A 20,672-nucleotide genomic window follows, 5' to 3' on the forward strand; every position below is an offset into this window, starting at 1 on the left:
GCTCACAGGAATCGATGTTATCTTTTACGACATCCTTATGTTAAAGTGAGACGCGAGAGAAAAGTACAGCATACATTCTAAACACTAAAAACATGCAGTCTTTAGATAACCTCGTCTGCAAATATTTTGCAGCGTAGATTATGACTCTCGATGGCTCACAAGAGTTTATCATAACCACTGAAAATCACAAGTATATGTTGTTTTGCGATGCGGCCGTTTACCCGAAGAACCGGAATTTTCGGGGGCATATGAAGCAAAAATTTCCTTCTGTCTGTTGCCGAGATAGGCTGATACGTTGATTTGCGCAAGCTGACTACTGACAAAGAAATTGTTAATTGACGATTGGTTTGCGTAAGAGTATGCAACTGCTTCCCACTGACCCTATAGACTCTTCTACCAATAGTGCGATCGCCTTTAATGAGAGCAGGTCATAAAAGTATGATAACATAGATGATGTTTTCAGTCAATAAATAAGTTCTATCACTATCGAGTCAAGTAGCACACAAAAATAGACGAAAATTACGTTTCATGGTTCCGCCGCGACAATTAGACAGGTTCATACCTGAAGTGGTGAATGGTTTTGGCGGTCGAATGGTTTCACAATAATCATAAATTTCTGTATGCCTTAATAGGCTACAACTTCTGCAAAAATTGATATCGAAATTATCCACTAATAATGTACACCTTTTCATTGACCTTAGAGTTCCAGACTATGCATAGGCGTATTACGATTTTCAAGACTGTAAACGTTATATGTCCAATTTTGAAAAGATACCAACGAGCATAGTTGAGGTCCTTTTACAGATGCTTTGAAATATTTAGCACAAAAGAAAACGTCATGGCGAATCAGGGACGGTAGATCCAATGAAGTAATGTTACTCTCTTCGTTTCGTAGGCACTACTAGTCACAGAGCTATCGATCACAGATGGCGAACAAAACCCACTAAAGAATATTTCTAGTATTCTACTGTACAAGCATGAGCCGCCATGCGGCATATGAATTAAATTGTTGTTTTGTTACGTTTTTACGTAAATATGAAGATGTTATCATAGAATAAAGTACAACGGTTTTGTTCATTCCTTCAAATAGATTCACAACTGTATTTAGCCGGCTCCGCCCCTAAATAGTAAGCTTTAGATGGCAAAATTACACACACCTAAAAGCTTTCCATTATCGTAGAGCGAGTAAGATTCCAAGCTATAATCATTCCAAAATTCGTTAAAATAAGAATGTGGAGTCACAACAAGGATTTAAGGCTTCATTATGATCTCACGGAAAGGACGACGCCGACGCGCATTGATGCCATAAATGAAAAACAGCGTGTGTGTCGAGCTTCACAAAGCAACTTCAGGCTGCAGCCTCGGATAACCTGTATCACTTGTTAGAACCGCGTAAATGGTGCTTGTCAATGGAACTACCCGTGTCAGCTTAAAAGGTCGAGAGCATTTTTAAGGTGTCAATTGACGCCGTCGAAACTTATTTACATACGGAAGTGTACGTCGAAATGTTTGCTGTTATGATGTCTAGAGAGCTTAATGATTGCCACATGAATTACCATGAATTGGCGTATAGTTAACTTATAAAAAAACAGATCGGCTTTTTTGTGTATGACCGTTTTCGAAAATGCACGAATAGATTTTTTAGAACAGCGTAAGCAAAGAACGCTCCCCAAGCAACTAGAACTAGTTGTTTTCATTCTAATAGTATATTGTACAGTATACAGTAGTATACTAGCATACAGTGGTGTAGCGCAGGGAAAAATCACTGAATTTTGACCAAAACGTTTTGTTTTACGCAAGGCACTGCCTTAGTTTTGGATTGCAAGAGTGTTATCTATTACACTCTATATGAAATTTATTTAATGAAAAAAACCTTCCAATATATCATATGAGTGAAGTTACAGATTTACTAGAGGTTAAGTAGAGGTGACCGAAAATAATTAACCAAACATCGGTCTATAAGAGCTCCTACGTTTCAAGTTATGGTTTGGTGATAAAACTAAATTGGTTTATATATATATATATATATATATATATATATATATATATATATATATATATATAAGAGCCGATTATTTAAATTTGGCGTCCTTTCTGCTGCTGTGTTGCGGTAGTTCTTCAACAATATTATTTTCAGTTGTGAAACCTATTTTCATGATGATGGCTTTCTAACTGAGCAAAATTGTCACATCGTAGTGACGAAAACCCGCGTATATTTCACTAAGGGGAAAGGTATTCCAAATGTATCTCTATTGGGCCCGGATTTTTAACTGAAGGAATCGTTCGACTATTTCTTATGCTGTTACCGCTGTGAATGCACAAATAGTCGATGGTGAACGGCATACATTATAACCCAGTTTTTATAGCTCAACTAAATGGTAGAAACCTCGAGGACATGTGATTCAAAACAACGGTTCTATTTGGCACGCATTACTTGCTATAATTTTGCGAGACATTCGCTATTGGTGTTCCTCCCGTTTGGGTGACCAGAAATGGCGGCCTAGATTGTGTAGTATAATGCATTTGGGCTTTTTTCTCTAAAGCTTTTTGAAGTCTAAACCTTCAAAGAAAAAGGCTAAACGCTGTATGAGTTCAATGCAGCCACAATTATACTAAATTTTAATCTACGTTGTCTTAGTTCACCCTATAGGAAAACAATAAACATTCATTCATTTAGTGAGCTGACTGATAATTTGTCTACAGGCCACAATAGATTCGCTGCTCAACAGCCCATGAGTAATATCTAACGAAGGAAAAATCATTATCATTTATTTTGGCGACGTAATACACGTAGTCTTTAGCGTGTATGGCCATGTGAGATCACTTAATTTTATCGTAGTTATGATAATTGAAGGGTGACAGCTCTGAAAAAATACCACAGAACCTCATGATTATCCCTCTCTAGAGCTTCAAACATTTGCAGGATAGATTCGTGTGCACTTTACTCAAACCTTTGGCCTCACATCTCTCCGACCGCGAGATTTCAATTTCGTTCACGATGTGCTGGCAAGCATCTAAATGAAGTTCAAGAGGTCTTAAACAAATAGAAGTTATAATCGGGTCAGCATATATAAAGGATCAGCAGTTATCCTGTTTGCTTTCTGTTCCCACTGTTGTATGCCGCTTGCTGACACAAGTATTAATCATGTTGTGCCTGACTGGCGGCTTAACGATAGGGGACACCCTTAAGCTGAGTCGATAAATATCGTACACGTTGGTAAAATGATGACTACATCATGTTGTGTACTCTTTAACGTTCCCGGTAACGAATACTGCTTTTTTTAGGTTTTACATAAGTGTCAGACAGCATTTTATGTTGACAGAGCTCAGCCGATATATATTATCCTTAAGCGATTGTATGCAAAAAGTAAGTTTGACATTAATAGCTATAGACCAGAGAAGATCGCGTGCATTTCCACTTTCGGTGATGAACGAAATGGTTTTGTTAAAAGCTAACAGTTTTAGTGCAATCAATGGGTATGACACAGGCTGGGTGATATAAACCAATCGAAAGTATTTGGTGGCTTCTTATCTACGGCTAATATTGAAATTATAAAACTTTCCAATTGATAATAAAACGGTCTGATGCGTAGCTATCTGGTCGAAAGTCAACTCAAGAAACGCCAAATTATCCCATCTATCAATAAAAGAAGGAAATTCACTTGACAGGGTCCAGATGTGATGTTTCTAGAAAATCTATTGCGCTCATAAACCAACTCCATGTCGTTAGAGTGTTGGTAAAGAATTCTCAACACGGTATTACAAACTCCGTGCAATTTGGCACCATTTACATCCTGTACTTGCAGTTGTTTCATGTATACCTACGGGCCGTTGAGTCGTACCTGAGAAAAGTGATTAAAACTATAGCGAATCAATCATAATCTTTAAGGCGGCCGAATGATCGTCGAGGCGTTTTTATGGGATTCGCACCTGCATACTAATGGCATTTGAAATGCACAATGAGGACCAGCGAATGTATCCCATATTGTTTTATAATTCTAAACGTCACTGGAACTATATGTGCATCGAACTGCAAGGACCGTTGACAAGATATTTGACGTGTACAACGGATTCAATAATCTATCATGAACGCAAATAGGTATACACTGAAACTATAGGTCAGGCCCAAGGTCAAATCAAATGTCGATCGATGCTTTGCATACGCAGAGATTTTAAGCTAAAATAACCACATATTTCTACGTAAAGGTGAAATTCACATTTATTCGTTTCCCGTACTTTACAATTGACCTCACACTTAGCATGTTTTTCTATATAGATTGTAGTTTTAGTACTTATGTATATATAGATATATACAATCTACTGTACAGTTTATAAAGGATTTTCATTGGCGCACTTTCTTTGCTACAAAATGGCTTGAAGCCTTTTCTCTATTTAGCATAAGTACGTAGTACAGATAAGTACTTGCGACGTAATAAATAATATTAGTAATAGTCATATATCATTCTAAACAGCAATACATATCTTTCGTATCGAATACACCTGCCCCAACTTTACAAACATATTGACTAGACATCGCGATTGCATCATATCTTCTTAACGCAGTACTATCAAGTAATTATTAGTTGCCTTTGGAAATTTGGATTCAAGTTTTGCCTACCATTTTTTTTTTTTTCGTTACAACCAAATATTTTTTTCGTTGTACAGCCTAACTAAACTTTTAGGCTAAGAAATCCAAGTTGTAGATTTTTTGGAAAAATTATCGCTGCAAGGTGACGCTATTCCGTTATCATGCCATGTTGGCGCTAGGAAACAGTCTTCTTTGATCCATAGCAATTCCTCGATCGATAGAACAGAATTTATTTTGCACAGTAATGTGCCTTGACGCAGGTAGGGGGTACGGGATTTGGTTTATTTCTTTACATTAGCCTGTGTTTTTTCGAAGGCTATATTTTGTGGCTTGCTGGGTCATTACAAGATTCAGAACAAGTGATTTATGCTAAGAATATTTTGTGAAATTATTATGAGTTTTGTTACCTGATATAGTCAAAAGCTGACCCGGAAATAAAAAAATCTGGTAAAATAATGTGGTAGGCAGAAATGCACCAACCTGGCTTGTATTTGGATTTCCCAACAATATTGAATCCATGTCAAAACGAGTTGGCATCGTCATTTCAAATATTTGGAGATTTAACAAAATTTATATTAAAAAATATTTGATAGCATACTAGTACAATACATATTTCCGACGGAGGATTCCACGTTATTAAGAATCCGGCTGTAAACGATAAATATCTTTCGTGGTGCACACAAGGTCCGTGAAGTATCGACGGAATCGATGTGCATAATCTCGTCCCAAAACCTTTGCAAGACACAAAGATTATCTAGATATCGACTACATGCAAAATCCATAAGAGAAGCTGTTATAAATACATCTGCATATTTGACAATAGTAATAGAAGGAATCTGTTAACAAAATACGTTTTAAGAAAATTCGTTAAATAACAAACATTTCAGCTTGAAAATTTCAGGGGTCAATTCTGACCAAAGCGTCATCACTCGTTCTGTCATGTTCTTTTTTAGCATCTCGCAGTGGAACGAAAAAATACACTTAAATAACGGCCAATTAAATAAGACTTTGACTACGCTTACTACCCGTACTTATAATCGGCCTAAGTACGCCCTAAGATTTATGAACTGAGTAGCCACTCACGATCGGACAGCGACCATCTCAGAAAACTACATTCCGGGCGAATAGATTACCAGCAGGAAAATCGGCACCATGCACACGCAAGTGCACAGTCCTGTCATTTGTTGTACGATGATAAATATTTGTTACTTTGCATCCGTTGAGTGTGCTCGACCTTTCGATGTTAGTAATTAGATTGCTCCGTTACATATATTAGAGCAAATGGTTCGATCAGCAAGCATGTTCCGATAAAGTTCAGCGTTAAAAAGTTATTTGCATTACCAAAATAGTTAGATTATAATTCGAGAGCGAACGCATAATCTTATTTGTTATATTTTATTACATGTAATTACACAATCAAGACAAGTAGGACATCACTAAAGAAATTTTAACCAGGGGCTTAATTTTAGGTCTAGTTCGAAAAGTCGAGTTCTGCCATAGAAGCAACTGCTAGAGACGGCTGTTCATATACGCTTAATTAGATCGCCAATAAACCCATTGTTGTATTACCTCTTTTATAGATGTATCGTAAACTTGCTTTGATTGCAGACAAACAGTTCCGTACAAAGCGAGAGCTTCGCACTAGGAAGGTACCCATTTTAGCTACAAATTAGCGCTAGTTACGAGGTATGTTCAAAACTCAAACGCAAAAATATTTTATTACAAAAAAATAACTTACTTGTCTTTTTGTAAACTTCCTGAGTCTGTTAACAATAGCAATATTTAGACATCATCATTATCCTCGGTAGCTGCAAGTAAATGGCATTCCATTGAATTGACTGCAACTCAATGCATTATATGCACCGTTTATCACGGTATCGGTATGGAAGCCATCTTTCAGAAGTTAGCAAATTATATGAGACAGAGTTCCACGCTGCCTCATGTAATTTGCTCTCTCCCCGCTGGCACCTCATATCGATTATTTAAGTGTAGTCAGAAGTACCGAGGCTATTGCTAGCCTCTGGTCACGTTGAACGTAACAATTCCAACCAATGAATCCTCATCATTATTTCCGTCCTCCCCGTTAACATTATCACCATCAACATCCGAAGCAGCAGTGGATGTGTGCATCCTGCTGTATCAATTAATGTAAAACTAACTTACACCGGCGCTCGCGGGCGCGTTCGTACATGCACATACACACACAACTTTCTGACCTAGTCGTAGTATTTTAGGCTTCGTTGGTAGCGTAGTTGTCTTTATAACTGATGATCATATATTGGGAGCGGGTGTGCTTCAGTATTATACACGAATTTCTTCGGCGAATATTTTTCCAAGTCTTCTATGGAGGCAAACATTAAATATAAATATTTTAATGTCTCTCCAAGGAAAAAAGACTCCATTTTGTCTCTTGGTCGAGTGTACATTTTATTCTGGACGTTACCGATCGATGTGTATCCTCCAGATGTAACCTGAAATGCAAATTTACAACGCGTGAGTAACGACGAAAGCAGTTCAATGCGATAGATATCGAGCTATTAGCTCCTCTTTACATTCATTAAGATCAATCAAGTTGTAAATCTTAATAATAACAATAATAATAAGCCAAGTTATAAGTCCTGGTTGGAAGCTGGAAACACGGCTTCTGAGACACATTCTATAAATAAAAAAAATTTCGCTCTAAAAATTATTATAACGTAAATAAACGAATTTCGACTTTGACTCGACGGACTGCGGTATGCCGATATATGAAAATGAACTAAAAATAATTATTTAGGCTTTCCAACCTTAGTGTAGTCGTCGAATGCCTTGAAAATGTCCCACGCCCAGCGTCGGTACGTTTCGTTCCGCGTAAAGTACCACATATACCATAAAGACTCCACAGTTTCCGGTCGAAGCAAGTTATGGGCATCGTTAGACTAAATGACATATGAACAACAGAATTATTTTTATTATTACTGTACAATAACGATTTTATTACCTTGTCAAGTAACTAATTATTCGAATTATATTTTTACTTACTCCTGAGATGGGCATTTTATTCCCTTGACGTCATCAAAAAATTTGGTTGCTCTTGAGGTTATGGAAAATGCACATATACAAATTTCAGCTGTTAATCATCTAGTTTGACCAATGAGTCCTACATGAATGCACCAGTCAGCCGCTGAGTAGTTGCAAGTACAGAAAGTTGTTTTCTGTCCTCTGTTCCATGGGGGTCTCTCTCTTTCGCTTACGGATAAAGGAAAAACAAGGGCTATAACGCTAAGCTAAGCCAAGTAGTAGGTGTCACCCACCTTAATTATAATATCATGATCTCCATTTTTAGCAAGATTAAAGTGCACGATTTCAGGGCTGAGACCGGTCGCTGTTGTTGTGTACATTTTCACGCACGTCTGCAAAAGATTCTCCGCTAATTCTAAGTGCCATTTAGGGAGTCCTCCCATGAAATGGCCCATAGCGAGAGTTCCTGGTAAATAACAAACCAGGTGATCCTGCAACAAGATCATGCAAAAACCATGTGACTCACATTGGTCACGATATGTTTCCGCGAAAAGTAAAATATAAATTGCATCGCGACGGTAAATTTATTTTCATTAACAATGTCTATATTCAAAATAAACTGTGGGCGAGCCAGAACAGATTGTGGAATATATTAGGCATACTGACCATTTTTGGAGAGAAGTTTTTGCCCTTAAGTTCTCCAATAAATAGAAGTTGGCTAGGGACACTTCGGCGAACTAAATGCTCTCGCACGCTCTCCATAGCTGCTAGATAATCATCACGTAGGAAGTCAATTTTCATTCCAGTCTGAATCCATTGCTTTAGAAGATATTCGTAGTAGGAGTCGGCACGAGCACCCAACGTAATCGTTTGGTCTGAGCCAAAGCGGCCTGTGTCTGTTGAGATGAACATAGGCACTAGATTGCGTGGCTTCGTAAGGCTATGAATGTGCTCGGAAACAAAGAATGCTTTTTGTTCATATTTCGGATCGTCTGGAATTATCAAAGATTTGTACATTATTAGAATTATAATTTTAGTAGAGTTTATTTCACATTGATTTGCAAAATGAAAAAAATGAAAATTCGTTGTTTTTCAATGCGCTAAAGTTATATTTCTTCTAGTTATTTCGCAGTGACGTAAGTTTCAGCCCTAGATAATAAAATTAAATGCATCGTTCGTTGAGCTTTATAAACCCATAAATGTAACTTTGTATTTCAGTTTTATAAGAGAAGTTCCTTTAAGCAGTCCGCGTCTTCTAGGGAATTGTATTTATTGACGTATTGCATACAAGCCAGTTTTAAATACATTTTTAAAAAAACTGGATTTTGCGCATTGATTTTAATACGAAAGTATGATTAACATTCATGGCATCTGCCTCCAAATTTCTTAACGCTTGCTCCATATGAACATCAAAAATAAGTCTGGGCTCGAAGAACCACTTGAGTCATGTTATATTCAATATAAAGGCGTACAGTTACACTATATAAAGAAAACGTGAACCTTCTCTGGCACGGGGAAGGCCTTAGCCGAAAAAGTTTAGTGAAAACTTCTCTCACCATGACGCAAATACACGCAGCATGACGGAAACTACTATAATCATAGTATCAGCCTTGAGATTAGTTTGTAGTCTCCCAAGCATCGAACCCCATGAGCCTTTATGGACAAAATAGGTTAATAATTCAAGCACTTGAAGCCCAATGCATAGCTTTGCCAAACATCCTAGTAATGACGCCTTCATTAAGCTTGCTTAGTAATATACTATTATCCAGCAGTGGAGCAAGTCCTGACCAAGATTTAAAATGGCGTTCCCATACAAAAAGAATGAATGTATTTTCTTTTTTAGTTTTTTTCTACGCGTTTTTTGAATCATATCTGCCAGAATTATAGACGATGATGTTTCTTCTATATCACAATCGAGAACTATCGTCTGACGAATGGTCAAAGTGTGATGCTATCAATAATTATCAACAACATGATTGTGAGAAAGTTTATACTTATTTTAGACGATCGGAATACTTGCCGAAGTCATTTCGCGGCAAAATTCTATTTAGGTCATCAGTGAAGTAAAAGCAAGTTTTTTAATTATTTGTTTCGCCCATCTTAGTTAAGTTCTACGTAATGATCTACAGTAAATTTATCCAGATTTTGTTGAAAATATAAATGTTGTATACATAAAGGGCTAAGAAACAAAGTCCATGCTCTATTTAATAAAAAAAAATTAAATATATAATAAGGTAACATAATATAACATTGACGAAGTAAAGCCTCTTTTATTGTGTATTTATATAATTATCTTGATAATTAACAGATCACTTCTCCTTAAAACTAAACCTAACAGTTTTTTTAGGATTTTTCATTTTGATGCCTACATTAAATTGACATATCAACGTAAAGGAGAAAAAAATGTGTAGGAAAAATGAAGTAGTTTATCATCAAGTAAAGCGGTTCGACTGACCAATGTAACGAGAAAGTGTACGGAACTCCAACTGCACACTAGACACTTCGGACACAGTAGAATCCTGCGCCCAGTTGGGACCGTGAGCCACGCCTGCACCGATGTTGACATCACTAAACGGAACTCGGGAGCGTGAGTTGAATGCTGGCAATAGACGATCTCCGATGTCCTTCTGTAAATAGACAAATATACACGACCCAAACATAAAGAGGTGCGATTGGATTTGAAGCATTGCAATATTTTGTCGTACACAATTCTATCATAATGAATTGCATCTATCTTTCAAATAAATCAAATCGCGTTAGGAGCAGTGTTCTGGTTCTTTTTCAATGCCAAAAAAGAAAGGTAATTGTTTTCACGGATGATGACATTGAAAAAAAAACGGTGGTGGGCTGCTCCTTTGGTTCAAGAATAATGCTCAATTTATTAATTTTCATATAGTTCAAATACCGTGCCTGTATTTATTGTTGGAAAAAGTGTGTAGGCTTAACCTTGACATCAGAACTTGAACAATCCAGATGCGATTTCCGACATTTGAAGTCAACACAAATGTTGAACTTGTCCACAGAAGAAATACATACTAAATTTGATACCACGACAGGTTCCACTGACTATTTTTCTTTAAGCTGTTTCTTGTCAGTCAATTGTGTTGCTTGCTGGGGTAAAATAACTTTTAATAAAAAGCAGTTACGAGACCCTAGTCAGGTAAATCCAGAGGTCCTGACTAAACGGCCATTGGCAATTTTGTCCAAGATATCACAAAGTCCTAATATGGCCGATGGTACGGTGCGTAGAGAAGCTACAAATGGTCCTTTCGGAGTAATAACACTCATACAGATTGTGTACTATGAGTTGTTAACGGGGCTTGAAGTAGTCGTAACAGACTTTGCCGTCCAAGTTACCGCGTACTATAATATTAGAAAACATGCTACGATCTATGCTACGATCCTTCGGCACAAGAATAGAGCTAGGTATTTCTCCAAGCGCCCTAAAAATGATCATACCTCTCTGACGATAGGCTATTATTATCAGCTGCCTCCCTTATTTTAACCTTGCATTCTATTTAAATTGAAATTTGCAACAGCAGGGAGAGATAACACGTTCTCAATCTCACTAGTTTGGCATTAAAACTACACACATTTTTTTTAACAAACATATAAAATGCTGGTTCTTCTAATCACTTTCTTCAATTACAGCTTTGCGCGGTTTAAGACGTCGTAACTAAATTATAAATTTAAGCTTACCGCTTTGTCAAGGAACAATTGATCTTTGGTTAAAGTATAGGTACCGAGAAGCCCGCCTAAAACTCGAATTGATGCCTCAAAGAAGTTGACGTCTTTATTCTTATTGAAATTCAGTTCATCTTTGATGAAGTTTCGGGCCTCCTGGAATTCATCCTGTAGTTCCATTATGTACAGCGTATCCAAAGCATCGATAATTGTTAAACCTAGTCCAAACCAGTCTTCGAAACGCTTCGAAATGGGTAATAGGTGATCGTGGCCCCACGCAAATCGTTTGTAGCCTCGCCACGCATGACGGCACGCTGCTCGAATCGCCTCCCTAAAATTATAAAATAGTATGTGATATTAAATCAGTATATAAAAGTAAAATACACTTAGAGCATATAGGTGCTTCTAGTAATAAATAGATTGTAAGACTAGTTAGAATATTTTTTAATGTTTCCGTTCCCTTCCACGTTTCCACTGTTTGTTTACTTTTATATCGTGATTTATAACACATGACAAACATTGATGTCATATTTTGGGGTCACGCTGTTCTATGACTACTTTTGTTGTGTTCAAGATACACTTGAACTCTTCAAAGTATGAGACCGACCACTTGAATATCATTACTAGGGCTTTTGGCAGGCAAGTTGTGTTGAGTCAAATGAAGTGAAAAAATTCGAGTGGTTTTCGGACATGAAATCTATCCACAATTATAGCGGTGGAGACAGCGCCCTGGATAAACTTTGCAGTAAAAATTCTACTACGAACACCACCATCTGTTGGCTCTGAAAATTTTGGGAAGGAAATTTTGGATCCGAAAAAGGGCCCTGGAAGAGAAAATCGGAAGCAGAGGTGTAAAGATGCTTGTACGTTATAGCTTATGCATACTTGCACTTATTTGTGATTGATGATGAGAAATATAGCCTCTATGATAATTGCAGGTAGCCACATCAGTGAATAGATAGAGTTCAATAGCCGGGATACCACTTTATATATATCCAGTTCTTTATAATATCTAGTTCTGAAAGCTATGGAATCTGTTTAGTGTTCTAGTACACGTATTTGTCATCTACTACAGTTTTATAAGCCTTGGTTCGTTGATTACATGTATTGTCAAGAATTAAAGGATTTCATGAAGAACTCCGCAACTAAGGTTAGTAAACAAGGGTAGAGCACTTCTAATATACAACAACCGTTAACCTACCGCCGCGAGGATCAAAGCAAATACAGGAGTTATAGTTGAAGATTCTCTATTATCCACAATACCCGTCAGACATTATCATTCTATTAGAAATTATTCTTTTTAATCGCCTTAATAGCGCGAAACTACTCAAACCGTAACAATGTCGAAACCGCCTTTCTGGATGTCGTAGGGTCTCGTATTTCAGACTTGTGCAACAGCCGAATAAATAAGTCACCATCCATATGGCAAAAGGTGGTAAAAAATAATGGTGCGCACTTCGATAAAAATGAAAAACTGAGCCTGTGAAAATAATCGAAAAGTTAGAGTCTATATGCTACGTTTCATATTGAACGACCTAATATATATACACCTCTATAGGCCTGTTGTAATTTTATTGTGCAGTAAATGGAATCGTGCACAAGCTAAAGAGCTCTAAGATATTTGTTTCCGGTGAAAAAATACATTTCCAACACCTATTCTATTTCGTTTTGTTCGAAGTCGAAATCCTATAGAAGCAGCAACGATTATTTGTACTGTATACGATTGCTTCAGAGAACTGCTCAAAAATAGTTCGTAAAATTCAATAATAGCGTTTTGAATTAGAGGTTGCTCCTCGCCCCAGTCGGCCTTTTCTGGGTCCACTGAGAACCGTCGGTAGGTACGTTTGAAGGTAAATAATTGACAAACAACTTGTAATTTGGGCAACAACATGAAGTCACATGGCCATAGAGAGATATCTTCAATCTATACGATTTATTTGAAAATTAGAATCTTAGGTGTCCCACGAACTGAGTAAGTAGCAAACAGTTATGGCCTTTCGACATCTCACCCGGATTTAGCCAATACGCAGCCACCATGACAAATTTCAACATAGAATTGTCACCGGTGACGTGAAGTTGTGTCTTCACGTCGATAAAAAGCAGAAAGAAGTCGATAGCTTCAAAAAACACACCAAAATTAATCTTATACATCAGGAAATCCTAAAGGAAAACAAGACGGTTGCATCCATTCAAGGAGGCTATCAAAACAACAAAGATCTTACTAACCAGGCAATGTCATCCCTCTGTGCTACAATATCGGGTCGCACTTGGCAGAGCCTAAGTAGGAGATGCTTTGGAGCCCACTATACTCTCCAAGCTGCACACCAACGGATTATCACATTTTTCAATCTTATTGCAAGTTAAATTAGCAATCGTTTTTTCGACACTAGACCTAAAAAATTCTAGCGAAATAAACAAGTAAATTGGTAGAAAGATGAAAGACGGTTACGGGCATTTACGATAAAAACATAATAAATTAATTAAAGAAAGAAAATAATTCGAGTAAAGCGCTCCGCCTTTTGTTAAGTGAAAAACGCCAACTATTTATAGTAAAATGGTAAACATACAGTAAATTATAGTAAATTAATTAATAAAAAAATTATAGTAAATAGTAAATATATAGTAAATTATTGTAATATATGTAAATAGTACATTGCTATTGACTGCACTCTTTTAAGTGAACGCCGTTCTCTGCTTGTTTAGTTTACAGCATATGAATGAAACAGATTGTCTGCCTCCATGTAGTGACTAATACTAGAGCGCATTTTACACAATCAGCCAAACCGTTTTTTAAATATTTATAAAATTAAATCTCCCCTTAAGAGCGTATGCGTATCACTGCTATGGATGGTCACTAGAACTTTCAATAACCTAAGATTCAGATTTATGTAATAATTGAATTGACAACAAATTATGACTTTCAGATTAGAATATAGTTTAAAAAACAAGCAACTAAATGAGTTATATAATCTAATTAGTTACCTTCTTTGCTTGACGCTGTCTGACTGGTCGGATATAATAGGTAAAGGTTGATGAGATTCTAAGTCGATGTTATTTGCTCGCATATCATCTAGTTGAGATGGCGGAACTGGCACGTACTTGCGGTCGGAGAAGGCGGGAGCTACTTCTGGTATAATTTGTAAAGACTCAGGTCTTACAATTTCTGTTGTTTTCCAAGTCAGGTTGTACAGCACTCCAAGGGCAAATACAACAACAATGGCAAGCAGTAAACGCTGCAGACGGGAAGTTCGCATCCATAACTTAAAGGGTAATCACAGAAAATGAATCACGTCAGAGCTAATAATATTAAAAAAATCGTTGCTGATTCTTTTATAAAAAAAAATACTTTTGCTTAAAAAAATATTCTTGAATAATTTAATAGAAATCTGACAGGCCAAGTTAACGGTAGTTGAACGTTAAAGAAATAATAGGTTGAATATTAGTAAAATGTGAGGCAACAAATAAGGTAAAGTACAAACGATAAATAAAATGCAGCTTGTTGTATTTTATCCTTCGATTTTTAAAGAAAAGATTGGTTTAATAGCAGCGATCTGGAAAATAAAACTGGCGAAGACCTCTAGAAACCATTTGCAGGCATCATTGAGATGCGCAGAAGACCCGTAAACACTTCGAGTTGGCGATGGAAGCGGGAGTTCACATCTGAGTGTGGTGCGTACCGCTTTACACAATCGAATCGCGCTTTCAATAGAGAGAAGAGCTCTTATTAAAAAAAAAAGAGTTGCTGGCACATAAACGGAGTTCGCAAACGCCCGCTTGCAGTTATGTAGCGTTACTGGTTAAAAGTGATTAGGAAATAAATGTCTATGGCGGTCCGCGAAGCTTGGTGCAGTTTGAACAGTGTTTGTTGCTAAATTAAGAAAATGATAATAGTCATAAATTAGTAGTAAACCATAAAATACGTGCTTTGCACGTTTAATCGAGTTTTGCAATTGTAGTAACAAAAATGATCGGGTTACATTGTTTAGCAACAACTCATCGAATTCGTTGAAGGTATTTTTTGTTCAAGAAGCCCTAACTTTACAAAACAAAGTGCGTACTCGTAGCGCCTTATGTAGGCTGCCAACAAGAGCTTAAAGTTTTATCCTATTTTTGTTGCTGTGGTTCCATAGTCAAACCGTTACGACAGTTAAATTGTAGACCGTTTTAATATTTGAGTCAGGCTTTTCTTCACTATATTTTGAAAATTAAAAAACTAAATTAGCTTAGGAGAGTTAATGACGTCTTTCGACCTCATTAATTGATGTCTATTCCTATTCCAAATACCCCAACGTTTCTCATATGTATCCGTAATAAGTATTAACAGGTATCAAAAATATCCCTCTATGGATACCAAATGGCACGAGCTCGTTGCATTAAGCTAAAAGTATAGGAAACATCTACTGCTACTATCATGCATAATACGAGGCCTAGCATGATTGATAGGGATGTGAATGTGACAAAACTGTGCATCGTGTATGACCAATAAGGTATTTTTTTTGCATTCCACTTAGGAAATTTTCTTATAACGATTATCGCTCAAGCCAGTTTAAAGTAGACGGTTTTTCGGTTTTAATTTATTACGACACACAATTTATCACAATTAACGACTAAAAAGGTTATCTCTTTTATGGGTCTTCTACCAAGAAACACTGAGCCAACCAGGCTTTAGACACAAACTGACAACACTGTACGGCGACGTCGTTAAGATCGCCCCCAAGGAAGAAATTTGATAATCAAAGCAATTGCTGTCATATTGTGCGTTATACAGTGACGATCACCAGAACGACGTATCATTATGAAAGTCAATGATGATACGTTTATCAACACTATGCCTACTTAATCGAAGCAACTAATTTGTCAATGGCGGGATATATACGTACATGCATCGCTTAAAGGTGCTGCAGAATAACAAAATAGATATACCGCTGTAACAAATAAGGTCTAGCAAAGTCCGAGTATCATCCTAACGTGTCTTTAGCTTATTTTTAAAGAGTTTTTTGTGTGATAAAGAAAAATGCACCGAACTCTTTACGAGTACCTTTTTGACTCAGGACACATGTCCATTGAGAACGTGCATCTATTAGGCCCGACGGCTAATTGAACGGGAGTGTTACGCCCTATCCGCTGACTATCTCAGCGCAATCATACAACACTAAAAACCTCAACGAATACCTAATTACTCAGCATTATTGCAGACCTCGATAACAAGCATATATAATGAAGAAGTGTTGCCAGGCGCGTGTGACGTTTAGCACGTCCCAAACATTCATCAGCCCATTCCGTTATTTTTACACATCGCCTATTGTGTGACTAAAGAGATGATATAATACTAATTATAATCGAACATCCAATTCATATATATATCAAGTTTTTAAATCCATTGTACTAGATTGCGGATACGGTGGTTTGAGCAGCTACTACTTCGACGACAGTGACCACGAATCGTTGCCTCAAGTCTCGTCGACGCCATAACTTCTACAGGATATATATATATATACCACCAGCTTCTGACAGTGGAAAATATATGCTAGGCTCTTACTGTGCGTTTATTTAAACAGAAAGAAGCTGTTTTATAGTCAGATAGGTGCAGCTTTACCGTCAGATAATTAGTGAGAAGGTTCCTTATTCAGTTAAAAGGTCACGTGCATTGTGCTACTCTCTTAAATTGTTCTTGTCCCCATTTGGATTGAAGAAGCCGACTACTTGATCAGCATGCAACTGAACGGTAGCTCTAACGGGACATAAAGTTTTGGATTATATCAAATAATGTGCTCGTGACAGCATTTTTTTGCGATAGAGTTTAACATGTGATATCTTGTTTGCATCAAAGTTTATCTCAAGCCTTTATATTCTTGAAGAGACAAACGAATAAGTTGAAGAAAATATAATTACATTCATACAGCCTGACTTCACTGGCGATATTTTCTAAACGATCAGGGTACGATACGTTTATTGTACTTACAGATGTCCTAGATGATCTGCTGTTAACTGCGGAGGTTAGATGAACGGCATATGGTAACGGCACATCACAACCAAGATAGATTTCAGGATGGAAGATCTATCTTAGTTCTTTATTGCTCCTATATTACTTATTACATGAAAGATTCAGTCCTCTAGGTAAGTACAATATCGTTATCGCTACTACAAGCAGAGCTACACTGCCTCCTAGATTTATTCAACAGAAAGGTTTATTTAGTGTAATCCAAAATTGCACTAAATAAACGCATTAAATTGGAATCGCTTTGAGCACAATCTTTAAAAGGATACACGTAGAAAGCTACTGGTATTAGCTAGTGCAGGCGGTCTGTGGAACCGTGCCAGTCCTACTTTTCCAACTTGTTATAATTTTCCTAGAAAGCAGATTCTGTCATTAACAAATTCATCACTCGATTGTTATCGATGTTGTCGTCGTGCTGATATTTTACTGCAACAGTACTTCACCACGACGGGCCTATTTTCTCTGCTCTCATTACATCGTGAGCCTAAATACTCAGCTTATATCCATTTACTTCTACAGGTAAGCAACGCTAAGCTATGTAACTATTGCATGCTAAGTATATACATTCAACTAGACAGACGCATTGATTAAACCGTTTCTTGTCGTAATTCCCACAGTCATTCCCATAGGTAATTGTGACGGCAACAACAACTGTCAATACACCTACCACATGATTAGTTAGTAACCCACAGTTTAAATTAGAGAAGAGAAGACGTTTCATTCCCAGCCCAACGGCAACCCAACGGTACAAAACTAATTTTATTTTAAGCACTAATTACAGCTCACTTTAAATAAGCTTCCACTGTTTAACAGCTCTAATTTTGTTTTGCAAAACTTCCTCGTATTTTCTAATAATTTGCGTATGCAATTGGACATCTACTTGCCGAGTCTCCCGGAGATCGATGGCTAAAAGGCAGTCCGATACTGATACCCTCTGTAATAACAAACCTATTACTCGTATAAAGGGTCTTCCGCATTTGATAATAAAACCATTGCGAAAAATAAAAACAGGTCTTTTTAAAAAGGCCTGTTTTTATTTATAGGAACCAATCTCAAATAGAGAATGCTGTAAGGCATCACAAAGTTCTATAAGAAAAACATGTCATATGAATTAGCTATGAAAATCTTTGGCCAGGTAAAATAAGAAAAAAGGGGTAAAACATGCCACTAAAGGCCAAGTGGCTCTAACTTCATAAGATCAAGGACACACTTAACTATGTATCTAATAAGAGGTAGGATATAACAGCCATTCGTTCTTGTCCACCAAGTTGCTAAAAAGTTTCTTTCTCTAGAGAATCATTAAAAATAAAATTAATTAAAGATAACAGTTATTTCGTTGGCTATTATAAAAACAATTCATTTTGATCACGATTGAGTCACGATTTTTCAAATCACAAATCACTGGGCACTGATTTGGTCAACCGTTTTACCCTATAAATTGGACCGAGCTGAAAAAGTATGGTATTCTTTAAGCGCCGCTTTTTAGCACTAACAACAGTAATCCTTGGATAGCTTTCTACTACAACTTTCAACATTATTCGTTCGTTATTCACCTTTGTAAGGGTCTTCCACGAAACTAATTTTAGGGTTCAAAAATTTTTTTCGAACCAACCGTTTCTATGGTGTAATAAAATCTTCAGCGAACATAGGGTTTATACTTCGACCCCCCCCCTCCCCCGTTATAGTTCTAAGTTATATTTGTAAACATCTCAAAGTTTCCGGTTTTCCAGGGCTCACTACAACCTGTCTGTTAAGAACTCGAGAGTCGATATCCGAGGGAACATGACTCGATTATCTTAAAGAATACAAATGCATATTGGATATAACAAGAAATGAGCCACGAAGGGTTAGGCCCTTATATAATAGCGTCGTGTTCAAACAGGATTCATGTTTGTTACGTTTCATACTCAACGATTTAGTGTATGGCAACATGAGTACAAAACGGTATTTCGCGATTTTTAATCTTAAATCTCGATATCATCAACATTTCAGATTAGTTTGCTCGAAGTAAATCAATCGGGTTGCAATCCCATACAGTTTATCGAAAGAAAAAAATATATCTTAAAGCAGTGCCAACAAAATTAGATGTTCATTATTATGGAGGCGCTTTTCGAATTCTTCAACTTCTGCACTTTCAACAGAAACTTATAGGGAACAAATCTGAATGAGTCCAGGCAATTTGTTGGATATTTTACGATTAGTCTTCCTGCGTAGTCACCCGACATTACGTTGTATCGGCGACCATATGCAAATATAACTTTAAACGTATAATGCGTACCTAGTATTTAAGTAAATTAAGTGTACCTTAGTTTTATTCATTTATCTGATTCGGAAGACCAAAACAACGTAAGACCGACATAGCGACTGAATACAAAAGTTATTTTTACCTTAACTAAAACTTCAACGGATATTTTGACCATTCCTACATATCTTGGGCACACATATGAGATGGCTTCTTCTATGAGAAACTTCTAGATGTCCGAACTAGCAAAGCTACTAACTACTAGATCCGGTATCACACAATTGTTAAAAATTGATAAATTTCACGCACGATTATTAAACTGTGGTTCTACTACAAAACTGCGTTGTTTTTGTCGACCCACTTAAGACCAGGCTAATTAATATACTAATAAGTCTCAATTTACTAGGCTTATTTTCATCATACTTTGTGGTCTCACTCTCGTGTGAAATCCATAATATCCAGTTCTAATGCAGTTTCATTAAACCATATTACAATTATTATATTTGGCTTTTGTGTCACGTATATTTACATTTATGTTTCAATAGAATGCTTTTTGGGGTCACTGTCCAGCGCTCGTTGCACGTAGGATTTTATCGAATACATCGTGTGTGCTAATGGTTCTGATCTCGCTAATGATGAGTAATATGCTTAATAGTAGAATACGTACTCTCCAGAGACTTCTACGGGGTTTATAATTAAAGCTGGAGGCATGCACTGTTGGTGGAGGACCCGGTTTGTATGGGATGTCAATGTATGTGGTCGTCGACATTGTCCAAATAAATTGCTACATCACACTTCCAAACAGGCACGCATTCGTACTTTTTAAAATGATGTTAAACAGATTCGCCTTGTCACAAAGAAGTGAAAAACCAAATATCTCCCCGCTGTCACAAACTAGGTGTTCGGTTTAGCGATCATAGGGTGCTCACCGCCGATTACACTGTAGCGCTCTGCAACTGCTGCTGCTGATAGATGAATTTCTCCTCTCTCAAGCGGGTCCAACTACGACCTAACAAAAACAAAGGACTGCATGAAAATTAAAAAACGTTTTTATATAAACGTCTGATAAACCACGGAATCCTGCAATGCATCAAGTAACAGGAAGCAACTAAAATGAGAATTATACGCACCGAGTAAAAAAAGAACTACGACCATTGCTT

The 20,672-nt window shown here is 37.0% G+C and overlaps 1 protein-coding gene across 5 annotated transcripts; it reads right to left on the reverse strand.

Moving 5' to 3' along the window:
* Positions 1–4,201: 4,201 nt before the first annotated feature.
* alpha-Man-Ib (alpha-Mannosidase class I b) lies at positions 4,202–20,476 on the reverse strand. Of its 5 annotated transcripts, none has more exons than XM_022795123.2 (8): positions 20,180–20,475; positions 14,255–14,532; positions 11,288–11,603; positions 10,044–10,215; positions 8,255–8,580; positions 7,882–8,079; positions 7,375–7,506; positions 4,202–7,059 (listed from the first exon to the last, which is right to left on the reverse strand). In XM_022795123.2, exons 1-8 carry the CDS (start codon positions 20,279–20,281, stop codon positions 6,847–6,849), a joined length of 1,737 nt encoding a protein of 578 aa, XP_022650858.1. In that variant the 5' UTR covers positions 20,282–20,475; the 3' UTR covers positions 4,202–6,846. The 5 variants fall into 5 exon arrangements, with proteins under 5 accessions (XP_022650858.1, XP_022650860.1, XP_022650861.1 ...); XM_022795125.2 differs by having other exon boundaries at positions 20,332–20,473; XM_022795126.2 differs by lacking the exon at positions 20,180–20,475 and adding an exon at positions 20,042–20,060.
* Between the last annotated feature and the right edge of the window lie 196 nt (positions 20,477–20,672).

This window comes from Varroa destructor, unplaced genomic scaffold, assembly GCF_002443255.2.
Source record: "Varroa destructor unplaced genomic scaffold, Vdes_3.0 BEIS01000002.1, whole genome shotgun sequence".
Taxonomy (NCBI): Eukaryota; Metazoa; Arthropoda; class Arachnida; order Mesostigmata; family Varroidae; genus Varroa; species Varroa destructor.